Raw genomic sequence first — 25440 nt, 5'->3', positions numbered from 1 at the left:
ATCCAACTGTTTAAAGCTGCGGCATTGCACAAGCAATGTGTGGACACTAGGGTTGTCAGGATATCCAAATTCAGATTTCGATTCTGATACCAAGTGCAGCATCACGATTCTCAATACTAAAATGATACTTTGCCAAGGTATGAATGAGATATTAGTCGTGGTTTTCTAATCTATGTAATACTACATGTCTGGATGCCTGATTTTGCTATAACACTGCTGTTTAATACATAAAACCATGTGCCCATTATAAATCTGACAAAATTCTTTTACGGCAAAATCAAGCAATCTGACACCCGGAACCCCCGTAGATGATCTGTTTGAGGAGACACCAGGGCTCGCCTTAGCCTTCTCTCAGCTCACCAAGCACAGCGCCATACATTGTACAGCAGCAGTCCTTGGTATTGCAGCCCAGTCCCATTCACTTTAATAGCCCTGAACTGTGCCTAGGCCACATGACTGATAAACGCTACTTCACATGGCCTAGGCTGAGCTGCGAGAAGGCAGCAGCTTTACTGCGAGCGCCTTCTCAAACAACTGACTGTAGTGGGTCTGGCGTGTCAGACCCCCACAATTCAGATGCTGATGACCAATCCAGACGTTAGGTCATCCCTATAAAAAGTATCAAAAAAAACCTTGTGTGAGGTACATGATGGGATTATTTGTAATAGAGATGTAGGAGGGCACTCTGCAATTAGAGTCACAAAAAAACATGAAAGTTAGAACAGTACGATTTATTGAACATCTCTATAGCAATAAAAACATAAAAACAAACTGTAATATAAGAACATTCTACTACACACCATAAAATAAAGGCAATGTTATGCAATATAATACATAAAATGGAGACAAAGCTTAAATGAAATATCCAATATCACAAAGCAGTGCTCCAGACAAAAAAAAATGACCAGGAGCCATTGGCTCCTAAACTAAAAAATTTAGGAGCCAAATTACATTTTTTAGTCGCCAAATTTAAAATGCATATAATTTTAAAAAAAAGGACTTTGAGAAGATGAGACGCAGGTGCACTACATGGGAGAAAACAGCACCACATGCCTCTCACATCCAGGGACATTTTCTGGGGAACAAGGTGACAAAAAATGGCGAATTACGTGGTTTAGATTTTTTTTTTCTGTTACGGCCTTCACCGAGCGGAAATATTTTTTAATATTTTAATAGCTCACACTTTTTGGGACGTGGCGATATGTAATATGTTCTTTATTGTTTGTAAATTTTATATGTAAAACTGGGAAGGGGGCCATTTAAACTTTTAGTATTTTTGTTTTTTTTTTTTGTTTTTTTTTACTTTTTATTTAACAACCATTTCTTCCCTTAGGGACTAGAACCTGGATCTTTTCTTCATTCCTTGTGCTATTCACCCTGATAGAGCTCTATCAGGGTGAATAGGATCTCATATCTCCCTGCTGCCCTGGGCTCTGTGCACACAGCAGCAGGGAGCTGAACATGGCAGCCAGGGCTTCAGTAGCGTCCTGGCTGCCATGGTAACTATCTGAGTCCCAGCAGTGTAATCTGCCACTGCCACCAATGAAGGGGATGGGGACCCTGTGGCCACCATATAACAATGGGAGGGAGACGGGGATGACTTGTGGCCAGTGATAATGGGGGGGGGGGGGGAGAGGCTTTGGGAGAGCGCACTAGAGGACCTTTCATGGGTCCAAAGAATCTGAACTTATCAGCAGGCTGCATAGAGCGGCGCCCAGGGATCTAAGTGCACTTACTATTATTCCTGGGCGCCGCTCCGTTCGTCCGCTGTGGCCCACGGTATTTTCAGCATTCAGAGGAAGGAGGAGGAGACGCCAGTGTCTCTCCGTCTCCATAACAGCGCGCTGTCCAATCGCAGCGCAGAGCTCAGAGCCAGGGAGAAAAAACCTCCCTGGCTCTGAGTTCTGTGCTGTGATTGGACAGCGCTGCTGTCAGGGAGAAGGACAGACACTGGCGTCTCCTCCTCCTTCCTCTGAATGCTGAAAATACCGGGGGCCACAGCGGACGAACGGAGCGGCGCCCAGGAATAATAGTAAGTGCACTTAGATCCCTGGGCGCCGCTCTATGCAGCCTGCTGATAAGTTCAGATTCTTTGGACCCATGAAAGGTCCTCTTTGACTCCTTCATACAATTGTCTGCAGCGGTATCGCAGACCGGGCACCCGGCCTCAATAACAGGGCATGCGATCTGGGGCACCTGAGGGGTTAATGGCCGCGGATCGCCTGCCCTGTTATTGAGGCCGGGTGCCGGGTCTGTGATACCGCTGCAGACACTTATGTTTTACATTCATTTCATTGGCGGCGCAGTGGCGACAGCTCCTCCCCTCCTCCTCCCTGCTATATCCCCATTGGTGGTAGTGGCGGCAGCGTCACAGTGGAGAGGGAGGGACTCCTTCCTTCTCCACTGTGCGGTGTGCTAGTGAAGGGAACGTAGGCTGCGCAGGATCGCGGCGGGACAGTCGCAAATGGCGACAAGACTAAAAAGTCTTGTCGCCATCTGCAAATTTTAAGGCGCATTGGCGACCGTTTTGGTCGCCATCTGGAGCCCTGCAAAGGATTGAGGTGAATTAGATATTATATATGCAATAATGGGGATATTTTTTGAATCAATTTTTCGATTTAATAGTCGGCTTGAACTCTCTCGATTAAAACCAGTGGCATCCCACGTTTTCGAATGGTATTAATCGATAAGAGGAAACAATATTCGATGAATAAATAATCACAAACTTTTTACTTAGCTTGTTCGTAGCCAGCACTATAGTGTACATGGAATTTTCCACTGTGACGTACTGGATCTGAGTTCAGCGTCCCCACGTGGTATGGCCTATTTGCGGCCTTCTGTTGATCGGTAATATAACACAAGTCGAATCTTTATAGGGTATCGAACTTGAATTTTCGTACCACGTGTAAGTATTATTGGGCGTTCCTCTCCAGGTGCTGTGTCTTTCGGGTCTTTGTAATTTGTTGGATTTTGATCCTTTTCCAAGAGCTGTAGATTAGGATTATAATCCCACTATGCAAGTCCATAAATTGAGCACCAAACGCGTTTCGGAGTGTTGCCTTACTCCTTCCTCAGTGGTAGAGAGGAACGCCCACAGGATCGAGGAACAGGCAAGCACCTAATCTTGCTGCAACCAAACAAGGTCCATTGAATGTGAATGTGCGTGACTCGATGATTACAGTGCCTGGGTCAACTATTAAATCGGTGTATGAATAATACGAACACGTGGTACGAAAATTCAAGTTCGATACTCTATAAAGATTCGACTTGTGTTATATTACCGATCAACAGAAGGCCGCAAATAGGCCATACCACGTGGGACGCTGAACTCAGATCCAGTACGTCACAGTGGAAAATTCCATGTACACTATAGTGCTGGCTACGAACAAACCAAGTAAAAAGTTTGTGATTATTTATTCATCGAATATTGTTTCCTCTTATCGATTAATACCATTCGAAAACGTGGGACACCACTGGTTTTAATCGAGAGAGTTCAAGCCGACTATTAAACCGAAAAACTGATGTGAAAAAACCCCCATTATTGCATATATAATATCTAATTCACCTCAATCCTTTGCGATATTGGATATTTCATTTAAGTTTTGTCTCCATTTTATGTATTATATTGTATAACATTGCCTTTATTTTATGGTGTGTAGTAGAATGTTCTTATATTACAGTTGCTTTTTATATGTTTTTATTGCTATAGAGATGTTCAATAAATCGTACTGTTCTAACTTTCATGTTTCTTTGTGACTCTAATTGCCAAGTGCCCTCCTACATCTCTATTACAAATTTTCCTTCTTGATTTGGGTGCATCAATTGCAGTAGGTGCACCGTACCATTCCTAAAGCAGGGTGAGCTGCCCCATCCAGATTTTTTACATGATGGGATTACTTGCTTTTAATCTGAACCACATGGATGCTCAAATTGATAGAACCATGTGACTCCCCTAATAGTAATAAATAAAGCTTTTTGCAAGTTTATTTTCGAACAACACATCAGACAAGGCAACGTTTCGACTTATACCAAGCCTTTCTCTAATGCGAAGAAGCAGAAACCTTGCCTTGTCTGATGTGTTGATCGAAATAAACTTGCAAAAAGAGAAGACGCTGGTCACAATTGCTTTATTTCTACAGTTTGGAGCCCGACCGCTGATGATCGTGGATCGCTTCTATAAAGTGGGACGTTGGTGCTGTCTTCAAACATATTGTTTCACCTTAATAGTAAATGAACCCGTCAATTGACTTCTCACATAATGGGCAATATGAGGTTAATGTGTGAGGTATTTTACTATTAACGTGAGGCACATGTCTATTAATTTTTAACCTCTATGTGCCTCACATTAATAGTCAGTAACCTGACCAAGTACCCATTATGTGAGGAGGCACTTTATGGGGTCACTTACTATTAATGTGAGGGATATGGAGGTACTAAAGTAATCACACCATGTGCCTCAATAATTAATAATTGACCCCAATCATCTCACATAACAGCAATACTGGGGTTAAGGAGTCACATTATCCCCAATGTTCCTGAGCTCTGTACTAAGCCACCATTCTCCTCCCTCCTTTCCTGACACTCCATGCCACAGTATGATTGGTGGCAGTGCAGAAGGATGGAGAGAGTCCCTCCCTTTCCACTGTGATGCAACTGGCAAACAGGAGCAGTGTGCATCATTGTGGGAAGGGAGAGACGCTGCTCTTCCTTCTCCAGTGCCACAGATGGGCGTCTGCCAACAGAGCAGAGAGCAACGAGTACCCGCTGATCGGAACATGGCAAGCGCTGGGCAACAACGCAGCTTAGTATAAAAATAGAGAAAAATGTGTATTGAACCGAACAGCATATTAAAGTATCGATATTTTGATGCATCGTGCAACCTTCGTGGACACCTGCAGACCAGCAGGATGGCTTCCTTCTGAAAGGCGGTTTTACAGATGTTTGAGTAAACTGTCTTAACTGTCCAAATTACGTGAACTGATAACTAATATAAACTATTCCTATGGCTTCCATGGAGACTGAAAATGAGATACAAAGAGGTCTTTTGCAAATTGGGACATCCAAACGACTAGATGCCAGACAGAAGAGATTCAAAGAACATAACCAGGTGAAATATGTTTGTATTTTGAGCTGCTGCGGAGAAAACTAGTGGTTAGTGGTTACAGGTGGCTAAAGGCAAAGCAAGTAGATGCAATCATGCACAATACACATGCACAGACACACGTGCAAGAGAACAGCACAACCCTTCAATTAGCTGAAACAAGCAGAAAATAAATCTTTCTCCCTTCCTTCTTCACTCAGCAACAGCCCGTAAGAAGGCTTTCACTTAGGCCGAATGCACACGGACGTGAGCGGTCCGTGGTATCCCGGCCTGGCATCCTGCTGACAGCAGGAGCACACTGCGTCAGTGGTTGCTATGACGCCGCTGCACTACAGTAATACACTCGTATGATCTATAGCAACCAATGACGCCGTGCGCTCCTGCTGTCAGCAGGATGCCAGGCCGGGATACCACGGCCGTGTGCATTCGGCCTTAAACGTGTTTTGCGGACCACACATCGCCGGCACTAATAGAATATGCCTATTCTTGTCCGCAATTACAGACAAGAATAGGACATGTTCTATTTTTTTCGGGAACGGAAATGCGGACCCAGAAGTGATAGAAATGAATGGGTCCGCAATTCCGTTCCGCAAAATGCGGAACGAAATTGCGGACGTGTGAATGTGGCCTTAAAGGGAGTCTGTCAGCAGCTCTGACCATGCTTAACTGCTCACAGCACTATGGGCTATGAAAAGCAGAACAAACAGACCTTTTGTGCAGCTTTTCTAATCAGGAGTTGTGAGAATTTGAAGTTTTATTCTGCTAAATTCTGCACCTGCAAGTGTGGAGCTTCACTGTGAAGTGCTCTCTGCACTGAGCTGCACTACAGCCCCCCCAGAATTCTCTGACTGAAAGATGTAGTGGTCTCCTGGTTGGATGCTACAGCAGCTCAATGTAGATGGCACTTCACAGTGCACCTCCACCCTGGGCACTTCCAGGAGTAGAATCTGCCAGAATAACACAGTTTATATTCACAGTTCTGATGAAAGTTCCAGAAAAGGTATGTTTGTACTGCTGTCCCCAGCCCTTATCTAGTGCTGTCAGCAGTTTAGGATGGCCAAAACTCCTGACAGACTGCATTTAAGGCTCTTTTACATGGGCAGATGCAAAGGAATGCACCGAACATTCCAGATAATTACCTAATCGGTGAACAGAGGGGAGAGCAGCATTCATTTCCTCTGTATGGGCATGGATGATTGGTACTACGATGGTTTTCCCCATACAGATTCATCGTTTGTCGTCAGCAGATCCTATTTACACAGAGCGATGTGCTGTCAGCAAACAATAATTTTGTGGGTCACATAAAAAAAAAAAAAGATCACCCGACAAACAAGGATTTGCTGATTCACCGGGTGATCAGAGGTACCGTTACACAGGGCAGTTATTGGGAACAAGCTTTCCCAAGAATGCTCAGGCCAGATAATTTCCCCAATTGTTGGTCCATGTAAACTGGCCTCCAGGATCACAGCCATTCCCTACTGTTCCAATGCCAATTAGCAGAGGGTCAACATAAGGCCGACATTAGGGGGAAGGTCATGAGTGGTTGTTGTCATAGAGTGAGTTTTGCTATACAGAAGAGAAAAAATATTACAAGTTATTTCCACTTTTTAGTCTGTACATTTACTAAGAAATATGTTAAAAGATAGAATATGCATTTGCAGTAGTAAGGAATCCACGAAAGCATTGCCAAACTGAACACAGAAAAACAGCATGCTGCAGGCAAGCAACACAAAAGAGAATATTGATAATCGTTGGTTTCCAATTGCTGCTAAATCCGGTCTTTAATCATACATGGAGTATTACTAGGGATGACTCTGGCTAGCAGAGAGATTTACCACAGGGCAGCTTGTATGCAACACTGAAGAACCTAAATTACTTTAATGCTGACTTTATGTCATTGAAACGTGAACGTATGAAGGGAAAAAATTTCCGTTTGAGAGATCAGATGGGACAAAAATTTCAGGCTGGGCTTTCTAAAGACCCAAGCTACAAAGTGACTTGTACAAGCCGGTCACATCATGTACCTCAATGAAAAGTTGTGATACTGTAGTAATGTCATAGAGCAGGAGGAGCTGAGAAGACTGATGAATAGTTTTGTGGGAAAAGATTTAGTAAAACTTGTAATTTATACATTTATATCTCTGCTCTTTCTGAGCTCAATTTGTAAATCTATTCCACACACACTGCCATGTTCAAAAGTGCAAAATTTGTGTTTTATTTTAACGTTGAAGAAACAAAGTGCATGAAGAAGAGCACCGTCTACACAGCGGGGCAAGGCGCCATTTGCCGTAAGTTTCCACATCTCCACTTGCGACGCTTTGAAAAAGGTCCAGATAGGACCGAATGTCTGGACTGATGTGTCGCCATAAGGGTATAGCAATACACAAATTTATGATGGATTGATGTGTCGCCAAACAAATATCACAATGAACAAATAGACACATTTTCTGTGTGTTCATCATGCAGTTTGTTTCTTCAATGTTAAAATAAAATATGAATTTTGCACTTTTGAACTTGCTTCAGCATCCCAATATCCACAGCACCTTACATGATTCTACTGTAGTGTTCAGTCATTTATTAATTAGACATTCTGAGTTGAAGACATAACATTCGGCCATAATTGGTGACTAATCGCATTCCCTGTGTAAGGCCTCATGCACACAGCCGTTGTTTTGGTCCGCATCCAAGCCACCGTTTTTGGCGGCTCGAATGCGGACCCATTCACTTCAATGGGGCCGCAAAAGATGCGAACAGCATTCCGCGTGCTGTCTGCATCCGTTGCTCCGTTCCGTGGCCCCGCAAAAAAAAAAAAAATAACATGTCCTATTCCTGTCCGCGCTTTGCGGACAAGAATAGGCAGTTATATGTTAAGGCTGTCCGTGCCGTTTCGCAAATTGCGGAATGCGCACGGGCGCCATCCGTGTTTTGCGAACCGCAAAACACACCACGGTCGTGTGCATGCGGCCTAAATGTGTATACGTAGATCACTGATAAGACTACCCCTGTGTACAACTGAACCCAGAAAAAGCAGAGACTTAAATCTATAAATGACAAGTACTGAATCTTTTCCTACAAAACTATATAATCAATCTGCTCAGCTCCTCCTGCTTTATAACATGCTGGCTACAGACTGCACTTCATAGTGGCAGGTTCGCTAAGGTTTTCATACATTTTAAAATGTCATTCATTATAGACAATACAGTCATGTGACTTTGCTGCATAGGTTGGAATGGATTGCATTAAAGCAGTATTACATAAGAATTTCAGACTGAGGGAGAGATTTATTCAGCAAATGTGCCAGCATTCTGGCCTAAATTGCACCAAAAACTTTCTATGATAAACTTGGGGCATCGTCTGCCTGCCTAGTCTAGTTTTATGTTGTTTACAGTTGAGACAGCACTAATAAATCTCCCCCTATAGGTCAATGAGTCTGCAACACCAAAATCTGGAATTGGTTTGAGAGATGCAACTGGTAATCTGGCACTGGCCATTTTTGGTATGCATTAAAATGAACTAAGTCATACGGACAAGTAACACTTCAGTAATTCCGAAGGCACTTTAGTGAATAAATGCAGCTCTATGCAAGAAACACTCATCTCTCAACCAATCCTTTAGTGTTACTTGGCTCTGCACAATTTCATGCTTTGCCAACTATGTTAGCTGTAATATGGTTAATGCAATAGAATTGGGGGAAATGAACTTAAAAAAAAAATAACAAAAAATGGAAACATTGGGTTTATTGTTAAGCAATAATGAAAAAAAGGACAAATTGTTATTGGCACAAACACATCACACGAAAGCACCCAGTGTTACCAGGTCTGGTGCCCGCTCCTCCTCCTCATTGAGGGACAGGAGAGAGTCTATTGGGAAGAAATAGAGCATTAAGAGAAGAGAATGTCGACTTGCCCAACAAGCCAAGAGAAATGCCAGGACAACTGTACTAGAATGTGGCACATTCTTACTCCTAGGACTGGCAGTACTTGACCATGCAGCCATCATCTGACAGTGATATTTTATCATCTGGTGAATACACGGAGATCAAACAAAAATATCCTTGTATGTGTAACTATGACCCAGGAAGACACGTTATGACCTCCTCGTGTGTCCCTGAAAAAAACATACAAAGAAGCGATTCATTACACCACCACATCCACCGCCTAGATCCCTCTGGTCTAAACTAGTGGAATATGGAATCTTTGTCAGAGAATCATTTACTGGAACAGCTGAGGAGGACAACTGCAGAACACGGCGTGTGTCATTCTCAAGTCCGCAACCTGGATTTCTAATATGGTCTTTACTTGAGGGTCTTACTACTAATACTATTAATACATTTATAAAAGAGCTCATTTAAAAGGCAGGATGCAAAGCAAATCTGTGAGAGAAGTACCTAAAGCCTCTACTAACAAGAATATTTATTGCTTGGCAAGGGCATAATGGCAGCTTACGGACCCATCATGCATCTATGTACAAGCATGTTACTAATCAAAAGACTGAAGCCATCAATTCAGAATACCAGTCCTGACCAGGGACGACCACACCCTGCAGTGACTCATTAACCTGCAAATAAAAGACTCATTATTTGTGCAACAGCAGTCACGTGTATTCATGTTGGAATATGTACAGGAAAGAGAAATGTGCCTCACTGATTCAGGTGTCGTATGGAGTCATCTGAATATAAGAAATAAAAACGTGGTGACCAAGTGCACAACTTCAGAACACTCTCTAAACCGGTTAGAATTAAAGGGCCTCTGTCAGCAGCAGGTTTGTCCCTATGATTGAAAGGACAAACACCAGCGGCTCACCCTCACGCTTTAAATGGATGAGGTGCTCACCTATAGCGGCCCACCCTTAGGGCCAAAAAAGCGAAAACTGTGTATATATAAATAGGGGCACACTACAAATGGGAGTACTAAATCCACTAAGCGGATGTAATTTATTAAAAGGTACAAATTAAAATACTGACACATAAAATACTATGATAGGCAACATGGTGTATACCATACCACCCTCGGCACACAAACCCCAAAGCAATCATAAACTGGCTAAATCGTCCCTTTCCTTTATCCAGTAGAAATGCTTCTAGCATCGTCCAGCTTAGGCAACGAATCCATCAACTAGTGCATTCAACCTGCCAGATATGATGTGTGCAGGTGACTGACACAATGGAGAACTATATCATCATTACATTCGAAATCCAGGTATAGTCCAGTACGTACTTCAATTAGATCAATACACAGTCACTGGTACCTTAGAAGCTGCTGCAGCAGCTGTGCCTGCAAATGCACAAAGAACCGGCAGCACTCCTGAATAGGAGCTGGGTCTTAGCTGCGTTGTAGCAGCGCTGATTCCAGGCGGCCGCACACCAGCGGCGTCCCACGTGGTGTTCTGAACCCGTACGTTGCGTCCCACGTAACCTGGTTGCTCCACAGATCGAATGGAACTGAAGTGACGTCACTGGTAAGCAGTGATTTTGCTGGATCGAATGTCTTCGAATTTTCCGTCTTTCTCAAATTTTTCAATTCTTTTGATTTTTCCTTTAGAAAGTAATATGGTCTCTCCTTAATTGCTGAGACATACGCTCACTCCTTACGCCATAGAGAAAGACGGAAAATTCAAAGACATTCAGGAGTGCTGCCGGTTCTTTGTGCATTTGCAGGCACAGCTGTTGCAGCAGCTTCTAAGGTACCAGTGACTGTGTATTGATCTAATTGAAGTACGTACTGGACTATACCTGGATTTCGAATGTAATGATGATATAGTTCTCCATTGTGTCAGTCACCTGCACACGTCATATCTGGCAGGTTGAATGCACTAGTTGATGGATTCGTTGCCTAAGCTGGACGATGCTAGAAGCATTTCTACTGGATAAAGGAAAGGGACGATTTAGCCAGTTTATGATTGCTTTGGGGTTTGTGTGCCGAGGGTGGTATGGTATACACCATGTTGCCTATCATAGTATTTTATGTGTCAGTATTTTAATTTGTACCTTTTAATAAATTACATCCGCCTAGTGGATTTAGTACTCCCATTTGTAGTGTGCCCCTATTTATATATACACAGGTTTGTCCCTATGACACTGGCTGACCTGTTACATGTGTGCTTGGATGCTAAAGGCATCTGTGTTGGCCCCATGTTCATGTCTCCACATTGCTGAGAAAAATTATGTTTTAATCTATGTAAATGAGCCTCTAGGGGCAACAGGGGCGTTGCCATTACACCTAGAGGCTCTGCTCTCTCTGCAACTGCTGCAGTGTAAGCGTGATCACTCCTGGCCATGACTTCTCCTAAAGTCTTGCGGTGATGCAGTTGCAGAGAGAGCAGAGCCTCTAGGTGTAATGGCAACGCCCCGGTTGCTCCTAGAGGCTAATTTGCATATAGTAAAACATCACTCTTCTCAGCAATGCGGACACATCTAGACATGGGACCAACACAGATGTCTTCAGCTGCCAAGTGCACATGTAACAGGTCAGCCAGTGTCATAGCTACAAATCTGCTGCTGACAGATGCCCTTTAAATATGGTTTGCTTGTAGAGGCATATTTAGTGTGGCAGACATATTTGTGAAAGTGGCAACAGGAAGCCTAACCATATTGGTTGTCGCCTTGGCATTAGCTCATCGGAAACGTCTTGTTCTATTACTATAGTGTTGCAAAATGCATTGCACCAATATTTACCCACATTATCTCTTACAAGATGTTCATCATGTGCTCACTGTGTAAGACATCGACTCCTCAGTGTAATGGATGGCAACTGCGTCCCTTTGAAAACTTGCACTTTGGCTGGAGCCATGCTGCAATGACAAATCTGGCGGCCAGCTGCGCAGGGAAAAACAATGAAGAGGCCACAGCGCTGAATCAGCGCTATAGACTCCTTCATTGTAAGCATTGGTGGGGATCTCAAATGATCACAACAATGGCACTTTGTGAGATGGGAATAAGGATCCTCCAACATAGGTCTTTGCCAGGCCAATAACGAGTGCTGATCGATTATATACCAAAGCTAATCGGTGCTCCTTTAAAATGCCTTTCACATGGCCCAATGCAAAATGAAAGGGGGGGAATTACGTTTGTCAAGGTGGATTTAGACGGCGCGAGGAGAAGCCAACTGTCCGGAAGGAGGTGTTCCTTCCCGACAGACGGCTGCTAGTTTACATGCAACGATCACCTCCACAGTGTGAGAACAAGCGATCGCTATTGCCCTCATACAGCTGCACTGTTTCTGGGCAGCAGACTACTGTTTAGACAGCGTGATTTGATGACCAGAAATAATAATTCACTTAATAATTCAGTTCCACCCGATGATCGAAACGTTTCACTTGTTAATCAGGTGATTGGCTGCACCTTTACATGGGTGTTGGGAACCAGTGTAGCAGTAACATTCGTTCCCGATAATCTGCCCGAATATCATAAATCCACCTTCATTAGGATCATCCGTCCGGTTAGCATTTCTCAAGAGCACAGTCCTTTTCTGATGTTCTTCTGACAAAAAAGGATTTTAGGGGCGCTTTTTTCTGCTGGGTCATATGCAGCATACTTGCATAGGCCAATTATAGGGAATGAGCTTTCATACAAACATTCATTCCCCATTAATGTCTTGATCTTTGACCAGTGTAAAAGGGCCATAACCCTTACAAATATCCCTTTTCAGGTAGAATTTACAAGCAGACAGGATACTTAAATTATGTGCTCCACAATAGGCATCCACATAATAAAAATGCTATCCGTTTCATGAGCTATTTCATAATGAAGCAGACAGCAAAGCCTTGTTGTACCTTGGCGTGGACCTCGCTTTCTTCTGAAGGCGGCTCCGGACTGCAGGGCTTCTAGCAAACTGTCCATCACACCAGTCTCATCACCCTCTGCAAAAAACAAATAAAAAAATACATGAGAAAAATGAATAATTCCATAGATTACTGTTAATGTGGACCACACTGACCTCAATTCTGCAAACAGACCAGTAGAAACCCAGCCAAGTGCCATTGAAATAAACACATGATCATAATCTATTGACTACAGATCATATAATTGGAGAAACTGGGAATTCCCTAAGAAATGCCAGCTCCCAGCCAATATGCTAAAACCAATGTCCACATTTATGAAGAAACTATGATTTGTAGGTGGGATTGACAGCGGGAGCGGTTTTCTAGTCTCAGGATATTGGTTGTAGGAGGCACATAGTGTCTGCAGAGCACCTTTATGTCATGCCTTTTTGTGTGAACCTGCTAATGTTGGGTGATTTTTCATCATATGTAAGAATGACCCCCATTTAGCATGTTATACTTGGATGCATGAAAGCTGGCATTCTACTAAATGATGTGGTTGCCAAGATGTTGTATAGGCCTAGAGGGAAATGAGGGCACGCATGAATACACGTGTATATGCACTCTGCTCTCATGCCCTTCCAAACAGAGCAGAAGGCTGAATGCACCAACACACATCTGGGTCAGTGACATAAAGCAGAAGGTGCAGTCCCATCCACACTCCACACAGTGAACATTACGGAGGTTTCTGATTTGCATGGATCCTCAGTTTCCCCCTGTGATGGTCAGCACGTGCCTCTTACACACAGAGCTTCATGAATCAGCTGTATAAAAGGAAGAAATCCCACACTCTGGAGGGCTGCCCAGAGCCGGAGGAGGGGGCGATAACATGGCCTCCACCGCAGTGCAGAATTATCCTCCCCTCTGCCTGCATTGCACAAGCCCAGGGAAGGGGGAGGGGAGGGTGAAAGGTTACACTGGATCAAAAACAATCTCTAGGTCCATGCTCCATCTGCTGGACAATCACACAAAGGCAATTTCCTAAAGCACTCGTGGATTGCAATTCATTTACATATTACAACGGTAGAATACTTGATGTACGAGGCACCGCTCCTTCTGCAATCTACAGAATCTCGTGCTTTCTTCATCCTCCCTCTTTGTATTTATAGACCGCTCTAATAGGGCCAAGTCATTCAGCGGATGGGAATTCTCTAACTGAAGGTCGTGTTCCACGAAATCAACAGTTAACCCTGAAATAATCAGTGTCCTTGCCTCGCTATCTCCATAGCAACATGTGAAACCTGAATCTATAAACGTATATTAGAACATCTGTCATTGGCACACAGACTGCAGAGAGAAATAACTGCCAATGTCGCCATCTGGTGGTAGAATGCCGGCATATACATTGACCTACATTACAATAGAAGACTGTAATAAGTTACAGTAATACAGGTATTAACCTTTGCAGGTCAGGCCATGTTACCTGTGTGCATCTAGTACTCAACACCAGGTATGACATGGCATACGGTACACAAGCTGGAATATATTAGACACTAACAGTAACCTCATTTCTGCACGGTCACGGTTTTATTCCTGCCTATATTGCACCGATTTAGAACAGAAATGCAATGGAAATGCTTTGTACATACATTGATTTCTTTGTATAATGAGACATTATACACTTTTCCAATATACTTTCCGTATCTATCAGATTGGAAGCATGTGCCTGCTGTCATTCAGTAGGTATCGCTTATTTCAAGGGGATAAAAATCTGTCCTGGTCATTTGACGATATTGACGAATAGCAGCAGAGATCTTGAAAACCGTAAAGTGTATTTATGGAATAATTCTGCTCCTGATCCTTCTGTATCCGATGGAGGAGCAAAGAGGAGCTCTGGGGGACATGAGTAATGATATGAGACAAGCAGTGTGTCCATGTGTTTGTCTAGTCTAGATGTGGACACCACAGCCTGGACTTATGGAATATTAAAATCATTGTGTTCTATTGGTTTCAACAGGGCTCCCGCTCTGGAAACAGCATCTGGCCTTCATTACAGAGCAGCGCCACAGGAAACCTCCGCCTCATGAATGCATTCTTCTGAGAAGTGGAAATATCTGCTGCAATGAAGTGATCCTCAGCCTACCCTTGGCTCCAAGTTTCAGTCCTAAGATGTTCACAGCAATATAGTGAGATGTCCCAGCATTGCGTACTTAGCATTTACACTGTGTGCCAGTTCTAATATTCCATCGCACACTGTACGATAAGAAATATACACAGTGTTCTGCGCCTGATGTATGGAGGATATGCAGAGGATTCAGATTGGTCTCTAAAAAGATGTGACTAATTACAGTGAATGTGTAATGGAAACCAGGCAAGAACGCTCTCCAGGAGATCAGGTCACAGGACCTTTTACACTTCCTGCTTGAAGAAGAATTCGGCTAAAAAACCTCTAAAGAAAACATTCTTATAGGGGTTGTGAGGTTTATACAAACAAGTCTCAAGTAACCGTGCACATGAAGTACTCCAAACACCTCATGTCCTCTGCTATAATGTGGTGCTGACCTACGGGGATGCGAAGAGTGGCGTGGACTATGGACTTACACATATGCTTATGGATAAGGATGGGTTTCATACATAGATCCCTATGAACATATCTAATACATACTAACAAAAGTATTCCTGCCCGTATCTGCAGCCTCTGGGTATAGTACTGTATATTCCCAAGTATGACAGCTCCCAAAGTATTGTACCTTTTGGGTTTTTTCACCTAACAGCTCCAAGTCACTTGCCTGTTCTAATCATGAGTTTAGGTTCATTTATTTTGGCAGGCGATAAGAATGGTCACCATGTGCAAGTGTAAAGATGCCTGCAGTGTACCAGGTAGGTCCTGCCAGAGACCATGCTTACCTGCAGTCATGTCTATTAACTGATTTTTCTTCTGTTGTTTCTCCAGTTTCTCTTTCTCTGCCTTTTCTTTGGCCAGTTTGGCTCGCTTGAGTTTCTCTTCAGCTTCACGTTTTTTCTGATTGTCTTTGACAGCTTGCTATATGGCAAAAAAACAAAAACATAATACAATGGCCATGGCACCCTCCGCAGGTCACAGGGACACAAGACGTTATTATGAGTTCAACATCACTGAGACCTGGTTCATGAACAGGCCCAACAGGGATGAGAGGTGCAGGACCAGGGCAGAATTTTAATGAGGACAGTAATTAGTTTCTAATTTCAAATTCACTAACTGTGCACAATGTCTGGTAGGGCTGCCTCCACATATTATACCCATAACTAGGACCATGGGTGATGATGTGGGGGAAGCAAGATAGGGGCGTACTGGGAGGGGAAAGGGCAGGAGTTATGGGGCACTGATGCACTTGAGAGCTAATTTGCATATGGATTAAAAGACGATTTTCTCAATATTACAGGATCTGTTTTTAACAGTTATGGTAACAGGTATGGATATAACATGGGGAGGCTGCCCTACCATCCATTTTCTTTTAAAGGGTCACTCATTTTTCACAAAACTTTTAATATGTCAGAGGCATATTAAAAGTTGTGGCCTTTAGAACAAGCAGAAAGCGGCGCACACATATTGCGCCCTCTACTAGCTCCTGAGAACAGAATTGAGATGTGCCCAAAGACTTCTATGGAGCCGGTCTTGAGCAGAGAATAGAGAGAGTACTACGAGTGCACGCTTCTCTGCCCTCATTCTAGAGATTGGTGAGGGTCCCAGTGCTCAGACCCCTACCCTTACAACTATTGATATGTCTCCATGACATATCAAAAGTTTTGTGAAAAGTAAGTGACCCTTTAAGCAAATAAAGTAGACAATTGGCATTTAAACCTTACCATAAACATGTTTCGGAAGTTGTGCATATCTAGGAAGAACTCCTCAATTGTGACCTTCTTGGGGTCAAACACAAAGTACCCCCCCTAACTCTTCAAACGAGGAAACCATGTTGTCGTGCATCATGCATAACTTTGTATACTGCTCTTGGGCTTCTTTGACAAATATGTAAAAGGAATCAGTTAAGGAATACAAGAAGACATTACATACGGTTCACATGTATTTTCACAGGAAATCATACACATGTAGCTCACCTGAATGAAAAATAAAAAAAAGGTAACGGAATGTGGGAATGTGTCACAGATGTCAATATACATACAGTGGCATGTAAAAGTTTGAGCACCCTAGTCACAATAATCGTTACTGTACAGTTAAGCAAGTTGAAGGTGATATTAGAAGCAATATCAGTGTATTATTTTGTTTTTGTAGAATTTTAGAGTGAAAAAAAGCAAAGAAGTACTTTGAAAAATTATGGGAACCCAACAAGATCTGAGCAGTCAAACAACTTTGACCAAGATTTCAGACCTTAAATAGCCTGTTAGGGCTGTTTCACACGAGCGGATGCGGTGCGTGACATCCGCTCCGTGAATGACAGCCAAGACCCGATGCAGACTGCAGAAGCACGGAGCAGTAACATGACTGATAATGCTCCGTGCCTCTCTGTGATCTCTTTACTACGAAATCACAGTGACAACTTTATCTCACTGTGATTTCGTAGTAAAGAGATCACAGAGAGGCACGGAGCATTATCAATCATGTTAATGCTCCGTGCTTCTGCAGTCTGCATCGGGTCTTGGCTGTCATTCACGGAGCGGATGTCACGCACGGCATCCGCTCGTGTGAAACAGACCTTCGGGTTAAAGCTTGTTCACAATCATAGTTAGGAAAGACCAGATTATGCAAATTTCAAACCATTATAAATGCCCAGACGTCCCTAACCTTGTCCCAAAAACAGCAGCCATAGGTTCTCCTAAGCAACTGCCTAACACTCTGAAAATGAAAATTGTTGAGGCCCACAAAGCAGGAGAAGATTATAAGATGATAGCAAAGCGTTTTCAGGTTGCCATTTCCTCAGTTTGAAATGTAATTAAGAAGTGGCAGTTAACAGGAACAGTGGAGTTCAAAAGAAGGTCTGGAGGACCAAGTTCAATTTAAGAGAAAGCTGCTCGTAGGATTGCTAAAAAGGCAAATCAGAACCCCCGCAAAAGGACTTCAGGAAGATTTAGCAGGCTCTGGAGTTGTGGTACATTGTTTTACTGTACAGCGACACCTGCACAAGTATAGCCTACATGAAAGGGTCATCAGAATAAAACCTCTCCTGCGTCCTCACCACAAAATTCAGCGGCAGAAGTTTGCAAAACAAGCCTGATGCATTTTGGAAACAAGTCCTGTGGACCGATGAGGTTAAACTAGAACCCTTTGGCCACAATGAGCAAAGGTATGTTTGGAGAGAAAAAAAGGGCACAGAATTTCATGACAAGAACACTTCAACAATTAAGCATGGGGGTGGATCAATCATGGGGGTTGGAGTTGTGTTGCAGCCAATGACACAGGGAACATTTCACAGGTAGAGGGAAGAATGGATTCAATGAAGTTCCAGCAAATTCTGGAAGCAAACATAACACCAACTGTAAAAAGCTGAAGTTGAAAAGCAGATGGCTTATTCAAATGGATAATGATCCTAAACACACCTCAAAATCCACAATAGACTACCTCAAAAGGCACAAGCTGTAGGTTTTACCATGGCCCTCACGGTCCCCTGATCTGAACATCACTGAAAATCTGTTGATATACCTTAAAAGAGCAATGCGTGTAAGATGGCCCAGGAATCTCACAGAACTGGAAGACTTTTGCAAGGAAGAATGAAGGAAATTCCCTCAAACAAGAACCGAAAGACTCTTGGCTAGCTACAAAAAGCGTTTACAAGCTGCGATACTTGCTAAAGGTACTAAGCATGCAGAGTGTCGAAAATTTTGCTTTGGGTCCTTTTCCTTTCTTGCTATTTTGAAAATGTAAAAGGTGGGGGGAAAAAAAACAAAAAAACGCTTTTGCTTAAAATACAAAAGGGAATGTGTCATCTTTAACTTTATGCCTTTTTGAGATCAATTCATCTTCAACTTGGTTAACTGTTCACAGTAACAGAAATTTTAAGAATGGGTGCCCAAACTTTTGCAATCCACTATATACTTAGTGGTTTAAACAAGGATTAGTATCACCAGTTGCCTGCTTGTGACAGCAGAAGAGGCGGAAAATATAAACCGCAGTACCTCATGATAATACTTCTACTCTTCATTGTACTAAATCAGGGATCAGCAACCTTCGGCACTCCAGCAGCTGTGAAACTACAACTCCCAGAAGGCTTCATTCCCTTCCGTGGGAGTTAGAAGAACAGCAGAGCATGTTTGTATGCTGGAAAGTGTAGTTTTCCAGCAGCTGAAGTGCCGAAAGTTGCTGAACGCTGTACTAAATACTGAGAACATGCTTCACATTATATCATCCCCCATTATTGTTGGTAATGTCATTGCAACATGGATGGAAATTAGTTAGGATACTTAACCCTTTCACTGCCATGGACTTACATCACACCTACTTCGCCCAACTAGAAGGACTTATTCACATGTCCACGCAGTGATTTCAAGCAGAGATTGTAAGAAAATACCAGTGTAGATCCTACAAAGAGATAAGGTATAATGGGAAGTTCTGTGTTTTTGACCCACATCTGGTTTTGGCTCACAATCCCTGATGAAAATCGCTGACCAAACACTGACAGTGTGAATAAGGCATAAGGCCTGGAGCTTAGGTGAAAGAACAGAAGCTAAACTTAAAATGATACCAGGCCCCAACACTCTCTGAAGTGGGGGGCAGTATGAAACGTTTTGTTTCTAGTTCTGTATGTGTGTAAGGGATGGATGAAGCTGCAAATGACATCGGTCATCTTCCTCCCCGTACAATATCAGGTACATAGGGCTTGGACTGCAGTACCACATGCTTTGTTTCTGGACAAAATCAGATCCACCCTGGAGGTTACCTTGTATTTCTGATGTGAAGACTAGTACCGTATGTTGTACTTAAATAGTACAACTACCCAATGTTCATAACTCTGTCCAAAACATGTAGTCAATTGTGGTTAAAAGTGGAAAAAGGATATAGTCATTTTCTCCACAAACTTATCCTTCTCGTTGTTTGAAGGAGGGAAGGTTTCAATGTCTCGCTGAAGATCAGAGATTTGTTTTTTCATTTGATCCAAGTTCTTCTGCAGTGTTTCGGCTGACACTGAAATGGCAAATGATAGGAACTGTCAGACAGTGAATTATCTGTGCGGTTACAGGTCAGCTTGCCAACAAAACACAAATTGTCCCGTTGGCCACATCATCAAAGCTACTGCAGACTCCATCTACCATACAAACCCTGAAACCTTCCTTCAGCACAAGGGAGGATGAAAGGATGAAGCAATTCTAACCCTATCCTGACCGGTCCGTCACAGTCATTGTGCTCCTGCTTTCATGGGCTGGCTGGGTGGTGGTCATCTATACTCATGGCCACAGCTAAATTTCACCTTTTGGAAAGCTCTACTCACACTTTCCGAATTTCTTTTTTGTTTCTCAGTCTACCTTGAAACATTTTTCTTTTTTGCTGGACACACAAACTTTTTTATTATTTAAAATTTGAGTGGATATTAAAGGGAATCTGCCACCAGGAAATTCACTGTTATACGAGGCTCAGTGCCTTGTAGGGCTAGCTCAGCTGAATATAATGACACCTTTCACTTAGCGAGCCACGCCTCATTCTTAAGAAAAAGGACCTATCAATATGCAAATGAGTAGTTAAATACATAGAGGGCAGGCCAAAGCCACTCTGCACCACTGCTCCTCCTGCTTCCTCTGCTCCTCCTGCTGCTTCCTCTGCTAGACAATCCCCCCTACTTCTTGATTGACAGGTCCAGGTTCCTGCATAGTCACCTTACACAGTGATTGGCAGAGGTAACAGGGAAGTAAGGGTGCACAGAGTGGCTTAAGTGCACTTAAAGGGATACTCCTATCTGGTTATTTATGGCATATTGATAGGATATACCATAAATGTCTGATACTGTAGGTTAGGGTCAGGGGAATATTACTTGCCCCCTGCAAACTGCTGTAAATTTAGGTGTAGGGAATGAGTTAAGGCTACTTTCATACTTGCGCTAGCAGGGTCCGGCAGGGGAACAGCCTGCTGGATCCGTACCAACGCTAGCCCATGTGTGCCGCCGGAAGTCTGTTCCGGCCCCATTCACAAAAAAAAGAAACAAAAATTACCATTTAAAAAGGAAACAAAGAATTCTGAAACTAAATTTACCAAAATTGAGCTTTATACTGAATTAGTTTTCTTATCACAACATGTCTATCAGTTCCCAAAGTATTCATCGTAGAAGACCTTGTAAGCTTCCTGACTGTTCTTATATCACAGAACAAAGTGTACCAGAGATGCAGCTTAAAGAGAAATTACAGAGCGACTCAAAGGCAAACTTCACATCAGCCTTGTGTTTCCAGCACTGCTGTTCTGTCAGAGGAACTGAAAAATAAATGTGCTCAGTTCCATCAGTTTCAGGGAACTTGTCAGCTGCACTACGTTGCCCTCATAGTGTAGTATCAGACCCCCTGATTTCAGCGGTCTGTCAATGCCATCATGCCAATTAGTAGTACCGATTCACCAAAACCTAGCGCTGCTAGAGAGAGGAGTCCAATGCTGCTGGCTGCCCCCATCTCATCCCTGTCATGCATAGGAAAGAGACCTGGAAACCATTGTCTGGAGGTGGGGGCAGCGAGCAGCATCGGACTCTTCTCTCTAGCGAGGCTAGGTTTCGGCAAATCAGTACTATAAAAGAACTGAAAATCATGCCAGCAGTGACGGACCGCTGAAATCAGGGGGTCTGTCACTACAGTATGTTGTCTTTAGTGACAGTTGACATGTTCTCTTTAATTTTGACATGAGGAAAAGTACAACAGGCCGGACTTTTTCTTTCATCAAAAATAATGGAGACCTGAAGACAATGACAAACTGATGCTCAAAATAACCCATTTAATCACATGGAGATTAAATAGTTCAGTTTTTTCTGCTTTTTTTTAATCAAAATCGTTTTTTATTGATTTTCAATAAAGGTATTAACAAAATAAAGATTTTTTATACAACAACAAATATCTTGTCAGTCGAGTTTTTTCTGCTTTTCAGTTCCTCCCACCTTAACAAAAATACAGAAACGATAATGCTGATGTGAACATAGCCTAAAAATTATGCAGAAATAGGAACATTGTAACATATACTGCAAGTGCTAGGTATTATTCACAGTTCCTGCCCGCTTTCTACATTGTAGGTAGCTGGCGTTTCCACAGCACAGATGTCATCAGGTTATGAATTGTGCCAGCCATACACTGATTTACGATAGTATTAGGAGGCGCCACGGATGGGGAAGCCTTTTCTCTAGGATTACCTCTACTGGCTTTTTCTACATGGACCATCTCATCAGGGAACTGTAAAGCATCAGGATAGTCCTGTTCACAGATCTCAGCAAGAAAATGCAACAATGTAGTCTTCTGGTCAGCGGACTTGGTATCTTTAAGCTTTAAAAGAAAAGAAGAAGAAATCCAAGAGAACAGTCAGCACGATTGTTTAATATCTTATCCTCTGAATGCTCAGTGGGTTTACATTTTAAAGGGGTTTCTTCATTATACATCCCCTTTAACGTGAGCTCCCATGATTGAGTTGGTCCAGCCCCAGAGACCCCCTGCCAAGATCCAATTTTGGCAGAGAAGCAAAGCCAGACGGTCAGATGAATGGCTGTCCAGGCAATGCTCGCAGCTTTCCACTCGGCAAACAGAAGGAAGTTGTGAATGATAGACAGCCTCCTCATTACATTCATACGCCCTTATAGGGCTTACGGACAGGGGTTCTTATCAGGGCCGCTGATAGGCCAGTACAGCTGGCCCAGTTGTACCGGGCCCGGCTGGCAGGGGGGCCCGGGCTGCCGACTCCCGAGCCATTTTAATTTTTTTGCTGTCAGTGGGCTGGCTCTAGTAACAGCAGGCAGTGTGGGGGCGGCGCTCACTCACTGACGTCACACGCCTGCTCCTCCCACTAGGCGGCGCAGGCGCGTGACGTCAGTGAGTGAGCGCTGCTGCCCGCACTTGTTACTGGAGGCTGGAGGGTGGAGGGAGGAGGCAGGAGCTGAATGTAAGGTAGTATTTTAGTAAAGAGATGAGCGCTGTGCCTGTGCTAAAATTAAAGTTACTGTCTGCAGCCTGCACGGCTGCACCGATTTATTAATGTATACTACTGTGAGTGGCGGGGGGGGATCTATATGGATGACGTCATGACAGCACTGTTATAGGGAGGGCGGGGGATCCGTGGATGGCACTGTTATGGGGGGGGGTCTGTCATGTGGATGACACTTATGGGGGGGGCCGGGGGGTCTGTGGATGACACTTATGGGGGGGATCTGTGGATGGCACCATTATGGAGGGGGATCTGTGGATGACACTGTTATGGGGGGGATCTGTGGATGACACTGTTATGGGGGGGATCTGTGGATGACACTGTTATGGGGGGATCTGTGGATGACACTGTTATGGGGGGATCTGTGGATGACACTGTTATGGGGGGGATCTGTGGATGGCACTGTTATGGAGGGTATCTGTGAATGGCACTGTTATGGAGGGGTATCTGTGGATGACACATAGCATAAGATGCTATATACGGTATGTGTCATCCACAGATCCCCCTCTATAACAGTGCCATCCACAGATCCCCCCTGAATAGTGCCATCCACAGATCCCCTCCATAACAGTGCCATCCACAGATCCCCTCCATAAAAGTGCCATTCACAGATCCCCTCCATAACAGTGCCATTCACAGATCCCCTCCATAACAGCGCCATTCACAGACGACCCCCCAGCGCCATAAATATCACTTGTAGACAAATCTGCATGTTGTTTCAAGGCGGCGTCTGGGGAGGGGCCAAGGGCGGGGCCAGGGGTGTGGCTGAAGGAGGATCAGGGGGTGGAGCTGAAGGGGGCCCCGTCATGTATGCTGTACGGGGCCCCATGATTTCTATCAGCGGCCCTGGTTCTTATTATGGCACAGGCCCTTTAAAGGGGTTCACCAGTTTACATTACTAGCTGCACATGTGCTGGGAACAGTAATAAGCATTATTACACTACCGACACTGATGTCCAATAGTTTAATATGAAGAATTCATCTTTATACACAGGTCCCCTGACCTTCGTGCCACGGCCGCTGATGGAGGATCACCTTCATCACACAATATATTTTGATACTCTGTGGAATTTCCTTACCTTGCAGAGGAAGCCAATGTCAAATCCAAAAGCCCCAGCATTCCTGGATCCAGCGTTCATAAAATTGCCCACAAGCAGTGTGATTTCTAATAGGCTGGCAAAGCTTTTGCTCTTTTTCACCTCTTCACATGCAGCAGTGACTGACACAATGTCTGGCTTGATGTTTTCAACATGTTCACTGAAGACTAGCTTAAACAGGATGGCATTCAGGCGCGGTCTTAAGCGGGGTACAGAGCTCATCTAAAAATATGAAGCAAAAAGAGTCTGTTTCAGTATATATTTACATTCTATATAAAATATTTCCGATGCATTCTTCTTAAAGCTCTATGTTGTGCCAGTCCTCTGTTATTCCTCCGGTATATGTATGAATAAATGTACAACAGGAACTACAATTTCTCAACTGGGCTGGGTAAGCTCCCTCACACACTGTCTCGGTTTGGCATGCTGATAGGCTATAAACACACGGGGGCTCTAATTGGGGAGACATCTTACTGTGACGTTCACAAACCCAGACTGATATATTCTGTAGTCTGGGTTTTGGTTAGCAACATGACAGATATAACTGCCAGTAATCTACAACAATTCAGCAGGAGTAAGGCTGGGTTTAAATCACGTGTTTGCCATCCGTTTAATGCAGAAAAAATTGTACACGTTAAAAGGGGTTATCCAAGTTCTATAATGCTCCCCCATATGCCCAGGTCCCTCACAGAGATTGTACTTACCTTGTCCCTGGCACCTGCGTCACTTGTCATACTAACATGGCCACCGCTGCATCCCCTGTCCCGCGGATGAAAACATCCAGCGACGGGGGCAGCCAAAGGCAGGCTGCGATGGGGACAAGCCTCCCTAGCACCGCGGGTGACCCTAGGGAGGCTCGTTCCCGTCGTGGCCTGCTATTGGCTGCCCCCTTCACCGAAGATGCAGCGGCGGCCGCACTGGTATGAGAAGCGACGCAGGTACCGGGGTGCGAGGTAAGTACAACCTCTGTGAGGGGCCTGGACATATTGGAGGGCATTATAGAAACTATTTAAAATAGGAATCTGAAGTGGGCTTTGGTACCGAGGTACCAGCAAGTACCAAAGCCCACGTCGGACTGCTGTTTTAAATTGTTTTTTTAATATACGCAGATATGAATACAGTAGTAATTTGAACGAATCGACTTCGGATCTTTGATCTGAAGGTCGATTCGCTCAAGCCTATCCATCACCATAGAGTTCCATCGTAAAAAAAACAAAACACACATTGTTTTTTAACATACATTTTTTTTTAACCAGACTCTGAAGGATTCAAAAAAACATTGAGGTAGATATACTAATGCTGTGCAGGGGTGAGCAGTCTTCAGCACTCCAGCTGCTGTGAAACTACAACTCTCACCATGCAAACATGCTTGTCTGTTCTTCTAACTCCTATAA

General features: G+C 43.7%; 1 protein-coding gene across 2 annotated transcripts in view; it reads right to left on the bottom strand.

Moving 5' to 3' along the window:
- Positions 1-12908: 12908 nt before the first annotated feature.
- The window catches only part of DIAPH1 (diaphanous related formin 1), a 216837-nt gene continuing 204305 nt past the window's right edge, over positions 12909-25440 (bottom strand). For both annotated transcript variants that reach the window (XM_040441477.1, XM_040441484.1), the window contains 6 exons: positions 24029-24268; positions 22168-22297; positions 19852-19976; positions 16706-16871; positions 15767-15902; positions 12909-12958 (listed from right to left, as the gene is read on the bottom strand). In XM_040441477.1, coding sequence (XP_040297411.1) covers positions 16770-16871; positions 19852-19976; positions 22168-22297; positions 24029-24268 — 597 coding nt within the window. In that variant the 3' untranslated portion in view covers positions 12909-12958; positions 15767-15902; positions 16706-16769. The remainder of the gene's footprint in view (positions 12959-15766; positions 15903-16705; positions 16872-19851; positions 19977-22167; positions 22298-24028; positions 24269-25440) is intronic.

Source organism: Bufo bufo, chromosome 1 (assembly GCF_905171765.1).
Source record: "Bufo bufo chromosome 1, aBufBuf1.1, whole genome shotgun sequence".
Taxonomy (NCBI): Eukaryota; Metazoa; Chordata; class Amphibia; order Anura; family Bufonidae; genus Bufo; species Bufo bufo.
This window is presented reverse-complemented; position numbering and strand designations above follow the sequence as displayed.